Source organism: Cavia porcellus, unplaced genomic scaffold (assembly GCF_034190915.1).
Source record: "Cavia porcellus strain 051 isolate PalLab524CR breed Dunkin Hartley unplaced genomic scaffold, mCavPor4.1 scaffold_32, whole genome shotgun sequence".
Classification (NCBI taxonomy): domain Eukaryota; kingdom Metazoa; phylum Chordata; class Mammalia; order Rodentia; family Caviidae; genus Cavia; species Cavia porcellus.
In genome coordinates this window covers 14,981,556-14,999,801 of record NW_026947515.1, presented here as the reverse complement: position 1 = coordinate 14,999,801, position 18,246 = coordinate 14,981,556, and the positions used below count along the sequence as shown (strand labels likewise).

The 18,246-nt window shown below is 42.6% G+C and overlaps 1 protein-coding gene across 3 annotated transcripts in view; it reads right to left on the bottom strand.

Moving 5' to 3' along the window:
- The window catches only part of Prkca (protein kinase C alpha), a 413,537-nt gene that overhangs the window by 84,733 nt on the left and 310,558 nt on the right, over window positions 1-18,246 (bottom strand). For all 3 annotated transcript variants that reach the window (XM_063241821.1, XM_063241823.1, XM_063241822.1), the window contains exons 6-8: window positions 12,591-12,747; window positions 11,476-11,610; window positions 11,165-11,261 (exon numbers count right to left, since the gene is read on the bottom strand). In XM_063241821.1, coding sequence (XP_063097891.1) covers window positions 11,165-11,261; window positions 11,476-11,610; window positions 12,591-12,747 — 389 coding nt within the window. The remainder of the gene's footprint in view (window positions 1-11,164; window positions 11,262-11,475; window positions 11,611-12,590; window positions 12,748-18,246) is intronic.

Here is an 18,246-nt window from a genome sequence, read left to right as displayed (position 1 = left end):
ATAGGATTTCACTGTGTTTCACAGGCTGGTCTTGAACTCCTGCACTCAACTGATCCTCCAGCCTCACCCTTCTGAGTAGGTGAGACTACAGGTGTGCAGCACCACATCTGGAATGCATTCTGCATGTTGCAGAAGATACTGATCCATGCTCCAATCACAGTTGGAATTATAAGGATGTAGACCATTGGCTGGTTACTACTTCAGCACACCCAGGGGTTGAGTCCTCAGGTTTGACCATTGCAAGGAAACCAATTCTGATTTTGTGTAGGAAAAACAGCAAACAACATTATGTGTATTTCTCTTAATCTAGGGCTTTTATTGTAGGCTCTTCAACTTCTTTTTAGGTCCCTGTTATAGTTTAGATCTAGAATGCCCTCCCAAAGCCTCACACATTCGCAAGTATGGTTTTTAGGAGGTGACTGGGTTATTGGGACACCTCAGTTGACTTGCTGTTGGGAGGTGAGGCTTGGTAGGAAAGGTGGCTCACTGGGGGCAGGACCTGGAAGGGTGCATCTCCCTCTCCAGCTCTTCCTTATGTTTCTCTGTTTCCTGGCTACCAGGACATGAGCATCCTTCCCCTGCTGCCTTTCCATCATACCCTTCCTCCATGGAGCCAGCTGACTGTGGACTGAAAACACAAGCCAAAATAAACCTCTGCGGGTTTAAGCTGTGGGTATAGGGTGCTTTGCCCCAGTGATGAGAAAGTAACTAAGACAGTGCCCAAGAAAGCCATGAAGATTTGTGCCAATGCCTTTTCCCTATGTTTATAATTGCACCAATGCATACGTCTCTGACTTCAATTCCTGTACACAAAGGAAGCACCTCTGGCCCACGGATGCCTTATGGGTCCCAGCCCCTTGGGGACACAGCAGAACTGTTTCTAACATTGAATATTGGGCTGTCCTCTTTCTTCACCCAGTAACACCCACCCATGGCCCTCTCTCACGACTATAAGACAAGACTTTTATATTCAGGGATGCACTAGGATGGAATGGACACAATCTTTTCTGGAGGGAGTTCCCAACAAAATTATTTCTCCAGGATAAATGAAACTGAGAAAATCATTGCCAGTGCTAGAACACAAACACATTCATCTGTAAGACTAATCAGAGATTCTGCTTTTGCTTTCAGAGGCTTTCCCTGGATTTGTTCAGTTGAGTAGCAGAGTTAACTTCTGCTGACGATGATCTAACAAACATGTGAAAATGATTTCCATTACAAAATCCTGTCCTATTTCAGTTTAAGACTTTGCTTATGAGACAAAGCTAAGGTGTACACATTAAAATATCTCCCAACTAATTGTATTTTATAGACCCCCCCCCCTTAACACCAGGCAGTTCAGGAAATAAGGAAGCTATATAGGGACAAAAAAAAAAAAAAAGCAGAATCCATATTGGGCACATAGATTTTTTGTTTTGTGACTAACAGGCTATCTGAAAATACTCAGGTTTCCATAGTAACTGTGGCTAGGCTGGTCGAATCAATAAATAGCCACAATTTATCTGAGGGTCTCCAATAATTTTTTTTCCCCATCTGGAAAGGAACATTGAAAATTAGATAAAGTCTTCAAAGACAATGGAGGCCTTCAGAAAATCCAATTTCAACAATAGTATTAAAAGAAGAAAAGTGCCTGCTTGCTCTTTCCACAAATAACCTAGCAACTGAGTATCATGTCAGTTCATTTAAGTACCTTAACTACAGCAGTGTTTGGATGGTATTAATTTGCAGTCAGTAAGGGTATGACCTCACAACGTTCCTTCTGGACAAAGTCAGAATTACATGTGACATTAAGGCCATCTGCAGCCTCCTCCGCATTACTTACCGGTTCCAGAGCTACATTACAATCCTTTCTGAGCATCATTTTAGCTTCTTTTGGTTTGGACTCAGGTATGTTTCTGAACAGTCACAAATCTAAAACTGTGAAGGCACATATAGCATCCATTTTTTTGGCATGTGGTTTGTGGGTCAGTCTTGGAGTGAGCGTGAAAGTACGTATGTGTGCATGTGTGTGCACATGTGTGCCCCAAGCAGCTGTTGGGTGGGCCTCCTGTTGGAAGTCTAAAAGCAGTAGGGCCAAGGCCTCTTTTCCCTGCTCCCAGCGTCTCAGCAGTGCTGAACGCAGTACTCTGAGTGCCCTGGGAAAGAAGTGAGGGTCCTGGGGAGAGGCCTCCAGGGGTGGGGAGCCAAGTGCTCACTCACTACCCTCCCATCTCCACCACTGCAGGAACTGCAGGCAGCAGGGGTCTTTTCTGGTTTTGTGCTGCACTGCTGGGAGAGGGATGACGCTTGTAAAGTAGAACTGTTTTGAACTGTTCTTATCCTCTGCACATTTAAAAAGTTTAAATAGTATGCTGGAACTTCTCTGCTGGAGACTTAGACTCCCACAAAGGTACCTTCATGCAAGGCTAGCAAAGCTTTTATAGAGCCATGATGGTGGAAAGTTCCTGCTCTGCCATCTTCCTGCTATTAAGCGTTAGATTCTGATCAATGACTATTTTGCAGAATCTATTCAAACCAGTGTTTCCAATCAAACCCTTCAGGCAGGGAAAGCTTAGTGCCAATTGTCTGCAAAACGGTTGTCAAGGTTAGTGTAGCCATGGGCTCACAAGCCCATGAGTGAGACTCTTAGGTTAGTCTAAGAGTTAAAATAACTTTTTGTCTATAAGGCAGGGATGGATGAGCACACCAGCCTCAACTTCCATTGGCCTTTATCCCCCTTTTACAACTTTCCAACAAACCCTGAATTAAATACATGTTATTGTGATTTCTGGGGCTAGTACTACAAATCTATAATATTAAATTACTAGTTAACTAATATTTCAGTTTTTATATACCCTTTATCTCTAATATTGTTACTTGGGGATACAAAGAATATATGAACCCAGTCATACGTTCACAATCTTGGAAAAACAGATTTTAAAACATATATCTAGATGTTTCAGAAACAAGCGATTTAAAAGCCTTGGGAAAATGTCATGGGCTTTCAAGTCAGCCCTCATTTAATTAATATCTTATTTTTTCTCCAGTGGAAGGAATGTTCTAGACTAGCCTTGTCTAGTAGACGTGATTTATGTGACAGTTTTAAATTTTCTAGTAAGCTTATTAAAAACATAAAAACAGGTGAAATTAATTCATTATTATCACTGTTAATTGTGGCATGTTCACTTGAGAAACGCCAGAGGATTAGCAAATTACATTGCTGGGTGTTTTGGGGGAGTCACTGAAGTCTGATCATGGGTACTATATATGGTTCTCTGGCCCTTTCCTTTCTAATTCTGTTTCCTGGACTTTGTTTCTGGGAGGTGCCATGAACTAACCAGTTTTGTTCTGCTACACCCCTCAGCCACATTTCTACCTTAGAGTCTGCTGACTTTGGACTGGACTGTCTGAAACTGTGAGCCAAATCAAAACTCTTCTAAGTTGTGGGTGTTAAGTATTGGGTCCTTGTGATGGGAAAGTTGATTAATATCAACATTATTATGATGTTTAATAGTAATACATAATATGAAATATAAAATATAACTTTTATGACTATGTCTTTGACCCAATATATTCAGGATATTATTTCAATGGCTAGTCAGTATAAAGTGATTGCTAACAAAATACATTTCTTTCATGTTACTGAATCTTTGAAAAACACTGTGTATTTTATATTTAAAGCATGAATCCAACTAGATGAGACAAATTTTAAATGCTCAGAAGTCATATGTGTCCAATAACTACCAAGTTGAACATTATAACTGAGGGAAATTTTCAAAGTAAGGGAAATTGCAACTTTTACTTCTTAGAATTTATGATTATATGATTATTTCGCTGATAACATACTCAAATCACAAGAAGTGTATTGTTTGGCTCCTTTGGGCTGACCTATACAAAGAGTAGAAGAATTTCTGGTCTTCTTTCACCATCTGAGGACCCAGGCTGGGTGCAAATGATGATATTAACCTGTGGCTGGGAAAAAACAAACTTAAAGAGCAGATCAATGAGAAGGAGGTTGTCCTGAGGTTCTCGGGCAGAGCCTGGGTGCTTAAGGCTGGCAGTCAGGCCAAGATGGCAACAGAAATCAGAGAGCAAGTAGAGAGTATTTCCTTAGCTAGGCCAACACTTCCAATAGGTAAGAAATCTAGTACCAGCAGCTGTCAGTAGCCTTCCTTGTGCCCCAAGCCATTAAAAGTGAGTGGAGGTAGAGATGGTTTGGAAAGCTGTCTGCTGAAGACATCATGAAGATGGAGAGTTAGACTCCACACTCCAGGAAGTTGGGGGAATTAGGACATCTATTCTCAGGAATGATTCCTTGACAAAAATTTAATGCTCAGAATAGGATACTGAAAATGTTTTTGCCTCTCCATTTCATGTCATTTTCACATATACATGAAGCTTCAGAGTTTATAACTTTTCATAAATATAAATCAAACACAAATTAATGTCTACTCTGTTTCACAAAGTGAATTACTACAAAAGTGAAAAAAACATAACCATGGCTAACATTTGTTGAAGACTCACTCTGTGCCAGCAGCTTACAATTTGTGTAAGCAGCTTACAAAATGAACTGCTTTGATTCTCAGAGTAGTCCTATGCCATAGGGACTATCACTATACTCATTTTTCAATAAATGAGGAACCTACAGGCCAGAGATTAAGAAACTTACCTAAGGTTATCAGCCAAGAAGTAGTAGAGCACGGATGTGAAACTCTGGCTCGTCAGTCTATGGCTACCTAGTCTATCTTGTATTTTCCTTCTAGAATACCATGTTGAAACACTGATTAACTTCTCCCAGGTCAATAAAGTTGAAACCCAGAAATCTGGCCCCAGGACTGCATGTCTAACCACTGTGCAGCCACAATTCTCAAGTCCAAGTGGCCTGCCTGCCACACTTGGCACAGGAACTGCTGGGGCCTAGCAGCCCCCACTCGGTGCACTCTGCAGCCTCTGCTCTTCAAGGACAGGATGGGAGGTGAGACTCAAAACTAAGACTTCATGAGCAGCTGCATATTTTATACTTAATCCTAATTTTCTCTACTTGTGCAACTTTAAAAGGTATTCCCTTTTAGAGAGCTCACACATTTCAAGTACACTGTAATTAAACAAAGTCACCTTATTTTCCTGGGTTCTGATACTTGAAAGAGTTATTTATAATAACTGTCAGCTTTCTCAGGGGTCATGATTTTTCATGTTAGATCTTAACAACAGATCTGTCCCACTGCAGCCATGCTCAAAGTGCGCTGCTCTTAGTGCCTTAATTCTGCTATGGATTAGTTTGCTTGGCTTTTTTTTTTTTTTTTTTTTGGTAATCTTAGGTTTTAACATGTTGGAGGGAAGAAATTGAAAGCAGCAAAAGTCACAATTACAGTAAGAAGAGAACAAAGGTCCAAGTGTTTTCAAGTTCCTTACATTTTAACGACATAAAATAAATGAGGAAAAGAACAAAAAGCTGGAGAGTCTGATAGAATAAAACAGTGTCCTCTCATTTAAGGGAAGCTACTTGATAGTTTTAGATTACAGTCCCCACTAACTGATAACAATCCTGGAGGAGATCAACAACCCCACAGGAAGAAATGAGTTCATTTAAAGTTTACTTGCAGGTAAAAACTATAAAAATGTAAATCCAAAGTAGTAATGGCGACTCTGAAGGCAAAATGAGGAAATTAAGGTTTCACTTTGTTAAACACTGAAAAATGAAACATGAAGAAGGCAATCTGTTTTCACCGGTTGCCAGAGATGCTCTCAGCTCAGGGCAACCAGTTCCCAGACTAGCGTTATCTGCCTGCTGACTTGATTTCTCCTTACTTAGGTAGCAGGACTGGGCAGGCAGGTCTCAGCTAGAGGAAGGTGCCCTCAAGAGGGGGCCAAGGCTTCAAAAAAAGGCTCTGCGCTGGAGGAAAAGTGGGATGGACAGAGCGGGGATAAAGCTGAAGGGAAGGAAGAGATTGGCCTAGAGAAAGGCCTGGACCTTGATTTCAGACACCTCACTTCCCCTTTTCTGCTCCTCATAATGTCTCCTAATTAAACCTAGGAGAACTTTAACTCTGGAGGGAGATGTGGCCCCAGTGTGCTCAGGAAACGAATCAACTGATGATAAACAAATACACAAACGCTCATGTTCACCAATAAGCATGGCGACAAAGCTGCATGTGGCATTAAGACGCTCCAGAGCTGTTTTAAACTAGGAAAGATGGAAGAAAGATTGGAAGATACTGTTTTTCCTAACTAGAAAGCTGAGTGCAGCATGTGATTCCTTGGGCATAGTTCAGGATGTGAATCATTCTGAGCCCAGATCTTTGCAAATGATCAAAATGGCAGTATCACACTAAAAAAAAGAGTACTGATCTTCCACGTGAATGAAATCCGTAGTAAATCAATTGTGACATTGCTGTTAACTTAATGACTCTTGAATGTGTTGTTAGCTACGGCCACATTATACTTTTGTGTATTTGTGGTATGGTTTCTATCAATCACTTGTCAGATGTGCTCACTTTTGAGTCTTTAATCAGGACCTGAAACCGAACTGTTGAATTAACAAGTGTCAGTGCAAACTGACTTCTCTCTTCTTTCCTGACTACCACTGGTGGCTTGCCTTGCTCAGAGGCTATCTGACACATCCCAGACATACAAAGCCCCCAACTTATAGACATGCTGGGTTCTAGAGAGTCATCTGAACATAAATCAACATACGTTTTCCCCTAAAAACAACCATATAAGTGGTGATAAGGTTTTCACCATACGCATCTATTTCATATTATAACTGGACAACAGGACAGAGAAAATGTCTACTACTTGAAGGATGATTACAACATGAAAGGTCACCATTTTTCAGCAGAACTTAAGAAGTTTTTATAAAAATTTTATAAAAAGGAAGTCCTTTAAACTGGATTGTAGTACATGCAGGGAATTCTAACTATTTGGGAAGCTTAGGCAGGATGACTACAAGTTCAAAGTCATCCTGAGCAACCTAGTGAGACACTATCTCAAGATAAAAAGGGTTGTGATATACTCAATGGTAGAGTGTCTCTGAGCTCGATTTTCAGGACTGCATAAACAAAACAAAAATAATTTTAAAAAACAGTTTCTTCAGTGAAATATGTTAATACATTGACTGATAATAATGACTTTATGGGTGAATATATGTGTATGCTTGGGGACCTTTTTACTGAATAATTTACTCGTTAAAAAAATTCTAATAAGAAAACGTTGCTATCATTCCAATACAGCTATCATTGAAAAAGGCACAGAAAAGTTGCACAGTTAATAACTAGCAAACTAAGATTTTTATCACAGAGTACATGGGCCAAACCAGAAGTTGACAAACTATGACCCAATGGCAAATCTGGTCTGTCCCTTATTTTTTGGCAACAAAATTTTATTGAGACACACTGTGGATACTATAGAGACAGTATCACAGCAGATGCTGCATGGCCTGCAAAGCTCAAAACATTTACTGTCTGATCCTCTTCAGAAAGTAGTTGCTGAGCCAGAGCTAACCCATCCTCTGCACTACCTCCAAGGAAAACAGAGCCTTTCCAACTCTGGCAATAAGACTCATTCACCAGAGACCCACAGTAAGGGGAAATTCAGGAATTCTGATGCTCCGCAACAGTGACAGGAGCAACGGCAGGTAACAAAAGTTACACCTGCACAAGGTGTTTTATTTCTTTCTCAATAAGCTCCTCACTTTATCCCCTCCCTCTCCATAAGACCAGGGCCCACAGGCATAAAACATAAACTCCACAGGAAGAAGAGACTGTTTGTTCACTACTGGAATCTTATTTGCTGAACAAATGAAAGGATATAGAATTTATGTTTATAACACAGGGACATATGTACTTCATTTGAAGACAAAACACGGAACAAACTAAAGGCCCACAGACTCGCTGTCCATGAATATTATGACTGAGGTTCTGGGCCGGGCCACGTTTCAGGCAGACTACTCTAGCAGGGCCTGCGTTAGACAGCAGGGCTTTTCCAGTCGTCCTGAAGCTTCGCTTGTGGATCATCTTTTTTGCCAAGATTCTAGAATCAACAATTTAAATTTAAAACATTTTCCATCTAATTATAAGATGAATGCTAATGCAGCAGGCAGAGCTGTAAATGCTCATTTGTTTTGATTTTCCTTTCATCAGACTGAATGACTTTTGATTGGGGGGGAAGGAAGTGAAAGCTGCAGGTAACTTTTTCTAGATAGCAGAGCTGGGTGTAGGAAGAACGCCATTGACTGGATGCTCTGCGAGGCCACAGAATGTCCCTGTTCCTGAAAGGGCCATCCAGCGTGTTCTGTTTCACTGTGTTGTGATGAAGCTTCCTCATCTGAGTGATACTGTCCCTGGGGGGTGGGAAGCATGGACACAGGAGGGAAGGCGGGGACTGATATGAGGGGAACAGTTAGAGTGGCAGCCATGCGGACAGAGTGGTACAGAGGGAAGCCATCGTGCTGTGTCCGGGATGCTCAGGGAAGAAACAGGATGGGAGCTACAGGAAGTTGTACTCTGATGCCACCTTGTTTGGAAAGGCTGGCTGTCCCCTGAACGGGGACTCTAGCCTTTCTGCCCGGTGTGTGGCCACTAGGGAGGGATCCTGACTTCAACATTTATAGCCATCAACTGAATACCATTGTAAGATTGTGCGCCTGCCTAAAATCCAGTTGGAATATTCCACTTAAACTGCAGCATGGCGTTGCCATGTGATTCTAAGGATCTTTCCTCTGCCATCATCCTGGCTTTCTGCCAATGTCTCGCAGTTGTGTTTTTACAATGGTCAGAATAAACAAGCTCACCCACTTGGAGCGCATCTAGGAAATGAAGGTGGAAGATACGTGCAGAGAAAGCCGGGATGGAATTCTTGCAGGAGCTCCAGGTGCAGATTCGGGGGGCTGCACAGCGGGGGCCTAGCCCCCCGCCACTCCGCTGACCTTGCCACTCTCTTCTGAGGCCACACAGCCCCAGGCTACGACTTGGTTGCTCTTCCAAGTTCAGCTGTCCCAAGAGGGAGACAGCAGCCAGTGACACACATGGCCTCTAAATGCCTTTAAAGAAAAATGCTTCACTTTTGGCCTCAAGCTCTCTTGCTGGTAGTTTATATTTTTATTTTTTAGCCTGTAAGTCTGACCTTTATAAAAAGATGGACTCACTGCCCAGAAAAACAGGAAGATCATTCACCACAAAGCTAGGAAATAAAGCATCACAAGTGGGCTGATCTCTCTGTCGGTACTGCAAATGACAACACCAGGCTGTGCCTCTCTCGCATGCACCCGGTACCCACGTTTCTGACCAGTGGCTGCTCATGGGCCCTCTGAGGGCACAGAATTCAGTGAGGCTCTTGCTGGCAACTCAGGTGTCTGTCCTGCCTGAGACAGCTGAGGAACGCTAGCACTGTGCCCCAGAATGCTCCCCAGGACCCATCACACATGCGATGCGACACTGGGAGGGGGTTCAAAGGAGCCTTCCATCCAGGAGTCCAGTCTGCGTCCTCAGTGAAGGGTGAGGGTGGTGGCAGATAATGAAGCAAGTGAAGAAAAAGGGAAAAAGACAGAAGAGTGAGGAAAGGAAGGACAGAGAGAAAGTGGGAAGGAAACGAGAAAAGGGCTGTTCCTGTCAAAACTTTGACTTTCATCTTGTACTTGAAGTACTCTAAATATTACAAGGGTTCTTTAGAAAGAACCTCACTCTCATTTTATGTATGCTGCCTTTTATATTCCTATATTTTTTAAAAAGCAGAGACTGGGCCTGGGGATTTAGCTCAGCGGCACAAGTGCCTGCCTTGCAAGCGCGCAGTCTTGAGTTCCATCCCTGGTACCAAAAAAAAAAAAAAAAAAAAAAAAGCAGAGACTGCAGGCTGGTTATCACTGGTTGGCACCTGCACCAAAAGCAATAAATGTATGCTTGACCTACACAAAATATTAAATTTTAATTAGCTGCCAACATGGAAAAAAATTCAGACTGTGTCACATCAAATTCCAGATTTTTGGCCTCTCCTGAAGAATGGGACCAGTGTGTATACCAGACAGTGACAGCCAACACTGAGCAGCAGTGGCTGCCACGTTTGGATGGGCTCCGGCTCAACCTGGTCCCCGTCGCTCCCTATGGTCTCATCAAACCTGAGGTCTGCAGCTAGTTACCATGCACTTATTTATTTCATTTTAAAAAAGCAAAGCAAAACAAAACAAAACAAAACAAAAAGGATAGAAAGGATACAGAAATTAAAAAAAAACTAGGCAATTAACACCAATTAATATATTACATAATGTTATTGTAGAAGTAGATGCTCAGGTTACAAGATATAGGTACGAAAACTACGAACAGCACACAATGAAAGCACAAATTGTTCTTTTTGATGAACTAGCCAACATTAGTCATTTAGTTAGCTATCTTGCATACACACACACACACAAGTTAGCTAAGATGACTATACTACTAATTGCATTAGTTCTTGGAAAAGAACAGTAATGCTCCTATGATCGGATCAATTTTACATGTCTATATCTGGGAATCTATTATTACCTTTTGAAGGTAACAATATGCAATATTGCAATCATTATTAAATTCCTATCATCTTGTTTTGAAAATCTATACCATTATTGTTTTGGGTTTGTTGTTGTTGTGGTTTGTCTCTTGTGCATTTTGTTTTTCCTTTCTATGTCTTTTTTTCTCTTAAAAAAAAAAAAAAAGAGTATCCACTGTCACAAAGTTAAAAAAAAAATTTGCTGAAGTTTGATCTCTTAGAACCAAAAAAGGAAATTTTTGCTTTTGCTAGGAAATAAAAAGTTCAGAGGCTGGCATGATAGCATAATTACACTCAGATTCCTCTAGAGGAGAGGACCAAAAATCGTGCCTTTTGGAGGAGCCCGTCTCTGCCAGAAGGACTGCACACTCAAATCTTGCTGTCGCCCCCATGTGTGCAAAACAACTTCTTAAGCAGAAATCAACAATGCTCTCATCTCTGGGACATTCCCAGGCTTCATTCTCCAAAGGACAATAGACTCGGAATGCCAATAGCTTGCAAATGGAAGTAATTATATATAATATCTACGTTTTTCAATAAAGAATATGAGTGCCTAACATTGAAATTGCTTTTTTGCTTTCAACTGTGTGACCACAAAATTCTGGCCCTCACTGGAGTTATGCTTTGGAGAGTGAAGAGAACATGTTTCCTGTAGGATTTTTGCAATCCTCACCTCAAATTTCTGCCTGAGCTCCATGTTGCCTTCTTCGTCCCCTTCTGGAATGGGCACGTTGTAGTACTCACCTTCCTCTTGGTTAAGCAACTTGTACCTTTCAAAGACACAGGACAGAAGGCAGATTAAGTGCAAGTTCAGCAGGTCTTCCCCACCCTCTACGTGAGCTGTTGGTCAAATGTCTGTTATGCAGAGGCTCCAGCCAGGTGACCAGACATCCACCCAGCACTACAGACTGAAGTCAGCTGCTCTTGGCATCTGCAACATGGTCTCCTACAGGGAGGCACAGGCAGGCCCCAGGGCTTCCTTACCATCCACTGGCTGGCATCTTCATGAGCTCTGACACTCCAAAGGAGAGGGATCCCATGAAGTCGTTCCTTGTAGTTCGATCCCAATCCCAGATCTCTACAGACAGTCGTCGGTCTTTGTCTGAAGGTTTTAATTTGCTACAAAGACACATGCATACACAGATGGGTTATCTTGATCATGGCTCAGACAAGCATACAGTCTGAGCCTGAGACAAAGGAGCAGTATTTTCAAGTCTCCTCCAGTGTCAATGGTTTACCAGTTTCCTATACTGGCTACCAAAGCTCCAGACAAAGGTTTAGCAAGCTGTAATCCACGGGCTAAATCCAATCCACTGCCACTTTGTGTATATAAAGTTTTAGTAGAACATAGCCATGACCACTAGTTTATACAATGTCCACGGCTGCTTTGGCATTAGAATGTCAAGAGTGGTATGAGGCAGCTGAGACTAAAATACTTAAACCTGGCCCTTTTTTGAGCCAAACTCTCTAGCTTCTCTGTAGTAGAAAGTTACCTTTCTGGTTACCTACAAAGAGACTGCTTCCTGAGTTTGAGTCCACAAAGAGGCCCACTTGTTTGTGGTCTGTGCTTCCCTGTTCCTAATTTCTTTATTCTCTCTTTATCATTCTTCCATCATTCTTCTCCTTCCACAATCTCTACTTCTGAAATCCTGGTAATTCTTCGATGCCCACTTCAAATGTCACCTCCTCCAGGAAGCCCTTCCTTCCAGGTCCCCTTTCAGTGGCAATACTACTTCCTACCTTATTCACTCATTCTGTGTTGTAACAATTACTGAATTTTTGACTCACACCCTCCTGCTGCCCTCAAAAGAATTTAAGCTCATCAAGAGGTGGGACATACCTTATATGATTTAAATCACCCACTGCACTTTAAACAAATTTTTTAAACAGAACAAGTAACGGTAATAATTTGGGACTTGCATTTGTAATTCCTGGTAAACCGAGTTACTATCTATTAACTGGTGGTGATGACTCACCCAGCAGGAGTCTGAGCAGGTCTTAGGAAGGAAGACATGTTGACCTCACTATTTCTAACAGTGAGCTTGGCAGTGTGTAGTGTGCAGAGTATAATTTAACCCAGGAGAGAACAGAGCACTTACAATGTGAAGGACTCGTTCCACTGGGGGTTCAGTGTGGAGCGGATGGTTTTGGTTTTCTGTTTGCTTTCATTCTTGGGATCAGGAATAAGTTTCAGCTTCACATAAGGATCTGAAAGTCCATTTGGATCCATAGGGATTAGATTTTTTGCATCTCGTACTGTGAAGAGAAAAGGGAGGAAATGTTACAAAAAGAGGACTGACCTGAATTGCTCAGCATCCTTTGTTAGGACCACACTGGATAAAAGACATTAAGATAGGCCAGGGATTTATCTCGGTGGCATAAGTCCTGCCTGGCAAGGGCTAGGCGGTGAGTTTGATATCAACTGGTATCAACTGGTATAAAAAGAAGACATTATGATAATGCTGAAAGGCACAGGAGATGAAACCTCCCAACCACTGACAATCACCATGAAAAAGCTGCTCACCACCTTCACTGGCAAAGACAATGGGCATCATGTGGCCCGGCCTTGAGGCTCAGTATCTGGCAGCCTGGAGTGGCAGCATCGATGACTCTCAGGCATTTATTGTAAATGCACAAAACTGGGTCCCACCTAAACCTGTGGAAGCAGAAGCTGTGTTTTAACAAGATTTCCAGTGAACTTCAGAGGCTCCTCATCTAGGCAGCCAGCCTGGTTAGTCCATGGTGCTCCCATGCCCTCAAGCCCCTGGTAGGTGTTGTCTCCTTCCAAACCCTGGTAGCTTGTAAACCTGGATATAATTTGAAATCATTTGGAAGAGGGCTTAAAATTCCAATGCTCACAATTAAATTACAATGTCCAGGAGATGTGGACCTGAATTTTAAAAGCTTTTCTGGGGATTCTATTGTGCAGTAGGGATGGAGGTATAATTCAGAGTTGTTACCCAGGTACAGATTGGGGGACCAGAGCATCAACCTCAGCTGAGAGGTCATTTGATGGAGAGAGTCCTAGGCTTTACTTTACTAACTCAGACTTGTCATTTTACCAAGGCTCCCAGGGGATTCCAGTGCACATTTTAGTTTGAGAAGCATAACATGGGAAAAAAATATCCTACTAATGAGAAGGAAAGGCCTTCCACCTGCAGAGAGAGGACGGCTCAGAGACATAGCTGGTAACTGCTTATGTCAGTGGGGGCTGTCTAAAGCTATAGCACATTTATCGTGATGACGAGAAGGGACAAAGGTCTGGGCCTCCCTACCCACAGTGTCGTATTTGCTATCTTCCAATGGCATTTTTCCCCACAAGAGTGAAATTTCCCATCACCAGGGTTCCTAATCAGACAGACACCATCGATATATATGTGACTGGCTGTTCTCACAGTGTGGTCCCTGGGCCAGCAGCACTGGTATCATCTGCTGAATCCAGGACTCTGGAGCGCGTTACAGAGATCTGTTCAGCAAATCTCCAGTGATTCTGACACATGCAAAAGTTGCAGAACCACAGATCTAGCAGTTCAGTACAGATAAACAGTAGAATTTGACCGCTAAGAAGTATAGAAGAAATTTAGAAGAAAGTGGGCAGCCAATAAGGGAGGAATGGAGAATGCTAAAGATGTTCGATATCTGGACACAGACAAGGGAGGTACGGCCTTAAAAGCAGAGGTAAAGACAAGCTTTCCCTTCACTAGTCAGTGGCTCCACTGTATGCAGAGTCCTGTACACCTGAAGATCAGTGGCCTTATGTCTTTTTAGCTGGCAGCCTTAACATAGGAAGGTGACAGAAGGGACCTAGTCAATGGTCTGAGAAGGGGATCTGGCCACAGAGAAGCTGAACTTAGTAAGTTCCTCACATTCCATGTGTGCCTCCTTCACATTTCTGCCCAGAAAACACTAGCTAACCTTGTGTCTTAGTTACTTTTCTTGTCACTGGGACAAAATTTCAGATACTCATAACTTAAAGGAAGAGAGGTTTATTTTGGTTCAGGAGTTTTTGAGGACTCAGTCCATAGTTGGCTGACTCCAAGGCAAGAAGGACACGGTGGATGGAAGCTGCTCAGGAAGCAGACAGCAAAGAGAAGAGGCAGGGAGGCAGGTACACCCTTCTAGGGGATCCTTCAACAAACCACCTCTCCCAACCAGGCCCCCTCCTTTAGCACATGCAGCTATGGATTCATTGACTGATGAGACTAGTCAAGACCCATCACCTTCTAAAGCCCACCTCTGAACACATGAGCCTTTGGGGAGGCACTGAGATCCAAAGCAGCACCTCATCTAGCTCAGGAGTGGACAGAGCATAAACACACAAGCATGGGCACTGCTGCTCAGCAGATCTGCTTTTAAATCCTGCCTCCTTCACAGTTGTAGTCCCAAATACCAGAGGTGACATCCTTGAGCCCTTGTTTCATCAACTAGAAAAATGAATAAGACCCTAATTCTGGTGGTATAAGCTTCCTGGGAGAACTGAATGAAATGATGTACAGAACGTATCTTACGTGGGGGCCCAGAAAATGGTGAGGGAGATTTAATAATGTGATTACTCACCCTCGGTACAGTGTCTCAGATTTAGCCCTATAATTCATCATTTTGAAATCTTTAGTGACACAGGAGAACTCCAGAGGGCTCAGACACTTGAAAATTCACCTGAGATTGTAAGGTTTAATGCAATTCAGAAGGTCTAACCTCCTAAAAGTCAACCCCAAGAATCACAAAAAATGAAAAATTTTGAGTGTAAAAGAGAACGTCTTTCATAAGTAACAGAAACAGGCTAAATAAAGGTCTGCTTCTGCTTTAAACACCAGAATGAGAATCTGATACATTTTAAAAGGTGGAATGTGCCCTGGGATGTCTAACATTGGAGGTTGCAGAAGGTCACATTCCAGATAAGCTAATGACGAACCTTATCAAGGCCACCAAGAGCTTCAGCGTTGCCCCCTGCCATTTACTGAATGATTACGGGTACTGGCTTTTATGTCTTCAGTTTATAGGCTTGACAGCCAGCACACATAAAATCATTTAAGGCTGATTTCTTCCAAATGATGAGCTAAAATCTTGATGGGATTTAAAGCTGTGGGCTTCCTGTGGAGATACCATCATTTAAGTTGGAAATAAAAAGTTATCAATTCCAAATGACATTGAAGCAGACAGTGGGTCCCAATTTCAATCTCTTAGTGTGGCAGGGAACAGTCTTGTGATGTGCGACTCATTGCATGCCAGGACACTTGAATTGGGATTATAAACAACTAGGGGTCCCATCTGTTGAGAATGTGGGCTTTGGTGCATTGCTGCCTGAATGGGAATTTTGGTTCTGCCACTTCATAGTTGTGGGCAAGATATTTAAACTCTCTGTGCCTCAGTTTCCTCATTTGAAGAGCTGTATCTCCCTGGTATATTAGCATGATGTATTACCCTGTTTGATGATTGATCCATAGGATGTTTGATATATCAGAATAACAAAGGTTCATATATGTAAAGTGCTTACAGCAGCAACATGCTAAGAACCCCAGAACAATTATTGTCAAAAAAAAAAAAAAAAGCACCCAGTGGAGAACAAAACCCAAAAAGCCTAGATATTCAGAAACTAGACTGTTGGCTACTGAACTGCCAAACAAATGCTGTTGAAATCATCCAACATGGTTGCAACTGAGTTAGTGATTTCAATAGTTGTCTTAAAAGCAGCAGCAGTGACCAAGGACATTGATAACAAGAATAGCTCTCCTCCTATCTGGGGGACAGAAACTAGGAAACAGAAAAGAAGAGGAAAATTAAAGTACAGGGAATGGGCTAGAAGCAGATGGAAAAGGAGGATAAAATGCAATCAGGATGTGGGGTCAGAGGTAGAAAAATGCTGCCCCAGTGCAAGCAGGAAGCTGATCTTAGCCTCAGCTACAAATGGAAACGTCTGGAAAATTTGAGTCAAATACTGATGCCTGACTCCACCCCAGGGAGTCACAGTTACTTGATGTAGGTCGTGGGCCAGGCATTAGGATCTTCCAAGCTCCCTAGAAGAGTCTATGTGAAGCCTGGGCTGGGTATAGCTCACTGATCCAGCAGTGGTTCTGGACTGGCCTGACTAGTATCACTCACAAACTTGGACTATTATTTTCATCTTTCTTTTAATTGTCTTACTTTTTAACATCCAACATTAAAAGTACAAGTATCACTGCAGTAAAAGAAAAGCCAAGGTTGCCATAAATAAGTATTCATGACAGTAAATATGGTGAAAAATCTGTTCGGCCTTTCTAGTTGGCTACAGTTACCAGAGGTCTGATCTCTCGTCTGTACAAGGGGAAGATTAGCAAGAGTTATAGTGTTAATGATATTCTAGCTCCAGACAGTATTCCTCTGCATTACAGCCAAGGCTGTGACGAAAACTGAAAAAGGACTTTCTCATCATGTAATTTAATGCTTTGAAACGTCAGTTCAGTATCTTCAGAAACCATCTCAGTGCTACCAAAAGTCATGCCCCTGGGTGGTCCCATCCCTCCCTTGGGAAGCACAGGTGAAGGAATGCCAGTTCTGAGGTTATGAAGTGTGGGAACTTTTCATAGCCTAAGAGAAGCAGTGGGCTCAAGAAGAACAGCCTGGAGAATATCCCATGGCTCATTGCTTGTCTCTCACCTTCTGCAAGAACAAATTGTTTTGATCCACAGAATTAAGACAGGAAAAAATCATGCTACTTTGATAAACTATTGAGGAGATTCTTTTTTTAAAAGAATGCCAATTCAAGTTTCTCAGTGTAGCAGTATAGAAATAGCCTACTTCCCTAGTACATAAGCTTGGCAGCGGAACTGAGTGCATCCACTGGGGCTAGCAGGATCTGCCCAAATGGGCCCAGAGCCCCATGGAGGGGCATGGTGGGAGCACTTTCCTGTGCAGTTCCTTGGCAGTTCCGCAGCCTGTACGAGACGCGGACATCTGCTGAAGAAATACAACATTGGCCATTTCAGAATGGAAAGTCTGTTCTGCAATTTCAGGACTTTCATAGAAATATAGAATACTAATTATATTCTCATCTTTTGGCTGGAGATGGCTGTTCTGAAATTATCAGCTGTCAAGCCCCAAATGAAGAGATACAGCCTGTGTTAGAAGGTTATATAATTTCTGGAAAACGTCAAATGTTCTTTCTGAATAAAACCCATCCAAATAACATTGAAGACTGAGGAACACCTGCCTAGACTGCTCTGATACAGGGGGCCAGGTGGGTGCAGGATGTGTGTGTTCTGAATAAATGTTTAGAAGTGAGGTGGCGGCTAGGCATATGGTCTCGGAGGACTGAGCAGCTGGGACCTGAGGTGCCCCGGTGGGGGATGGAGAAGTACGATGTAGGCCCTGAGGCCAGTAATCTCTGCCTGGCAGAGGAGAGGGGGCGATGTGCATCAAGGCAGGCAGGCAGGGGGCAGGAAGGAGTGTGAGGCTTCCTCTGAGAGCAGCGAGCTACACCCTGAGACCTGACTCAAGTGAGGGTTTACTGTGCATCTGAGGGAACAGTCAGGCTCATGTTGCTTGACTGGGTGATGTTGATGGTGGCTGACATCTTGGGGGCAGCAGACACAGTGGCTAAGACTTTGGTCTGCTGAAGCCAACTCCCTGCTCTACCACTGGTCAGCTGTATGACAATTTCTTAGTTCATCTGTAAAGCAGAGAAAATTATAGTGCCCAATACCAACTGTCAAAATTAAGTTAATTAATATATGTAAAGCATTAGGGAACCTGGAACAAAGGAAGCGCTATGCAAGTATT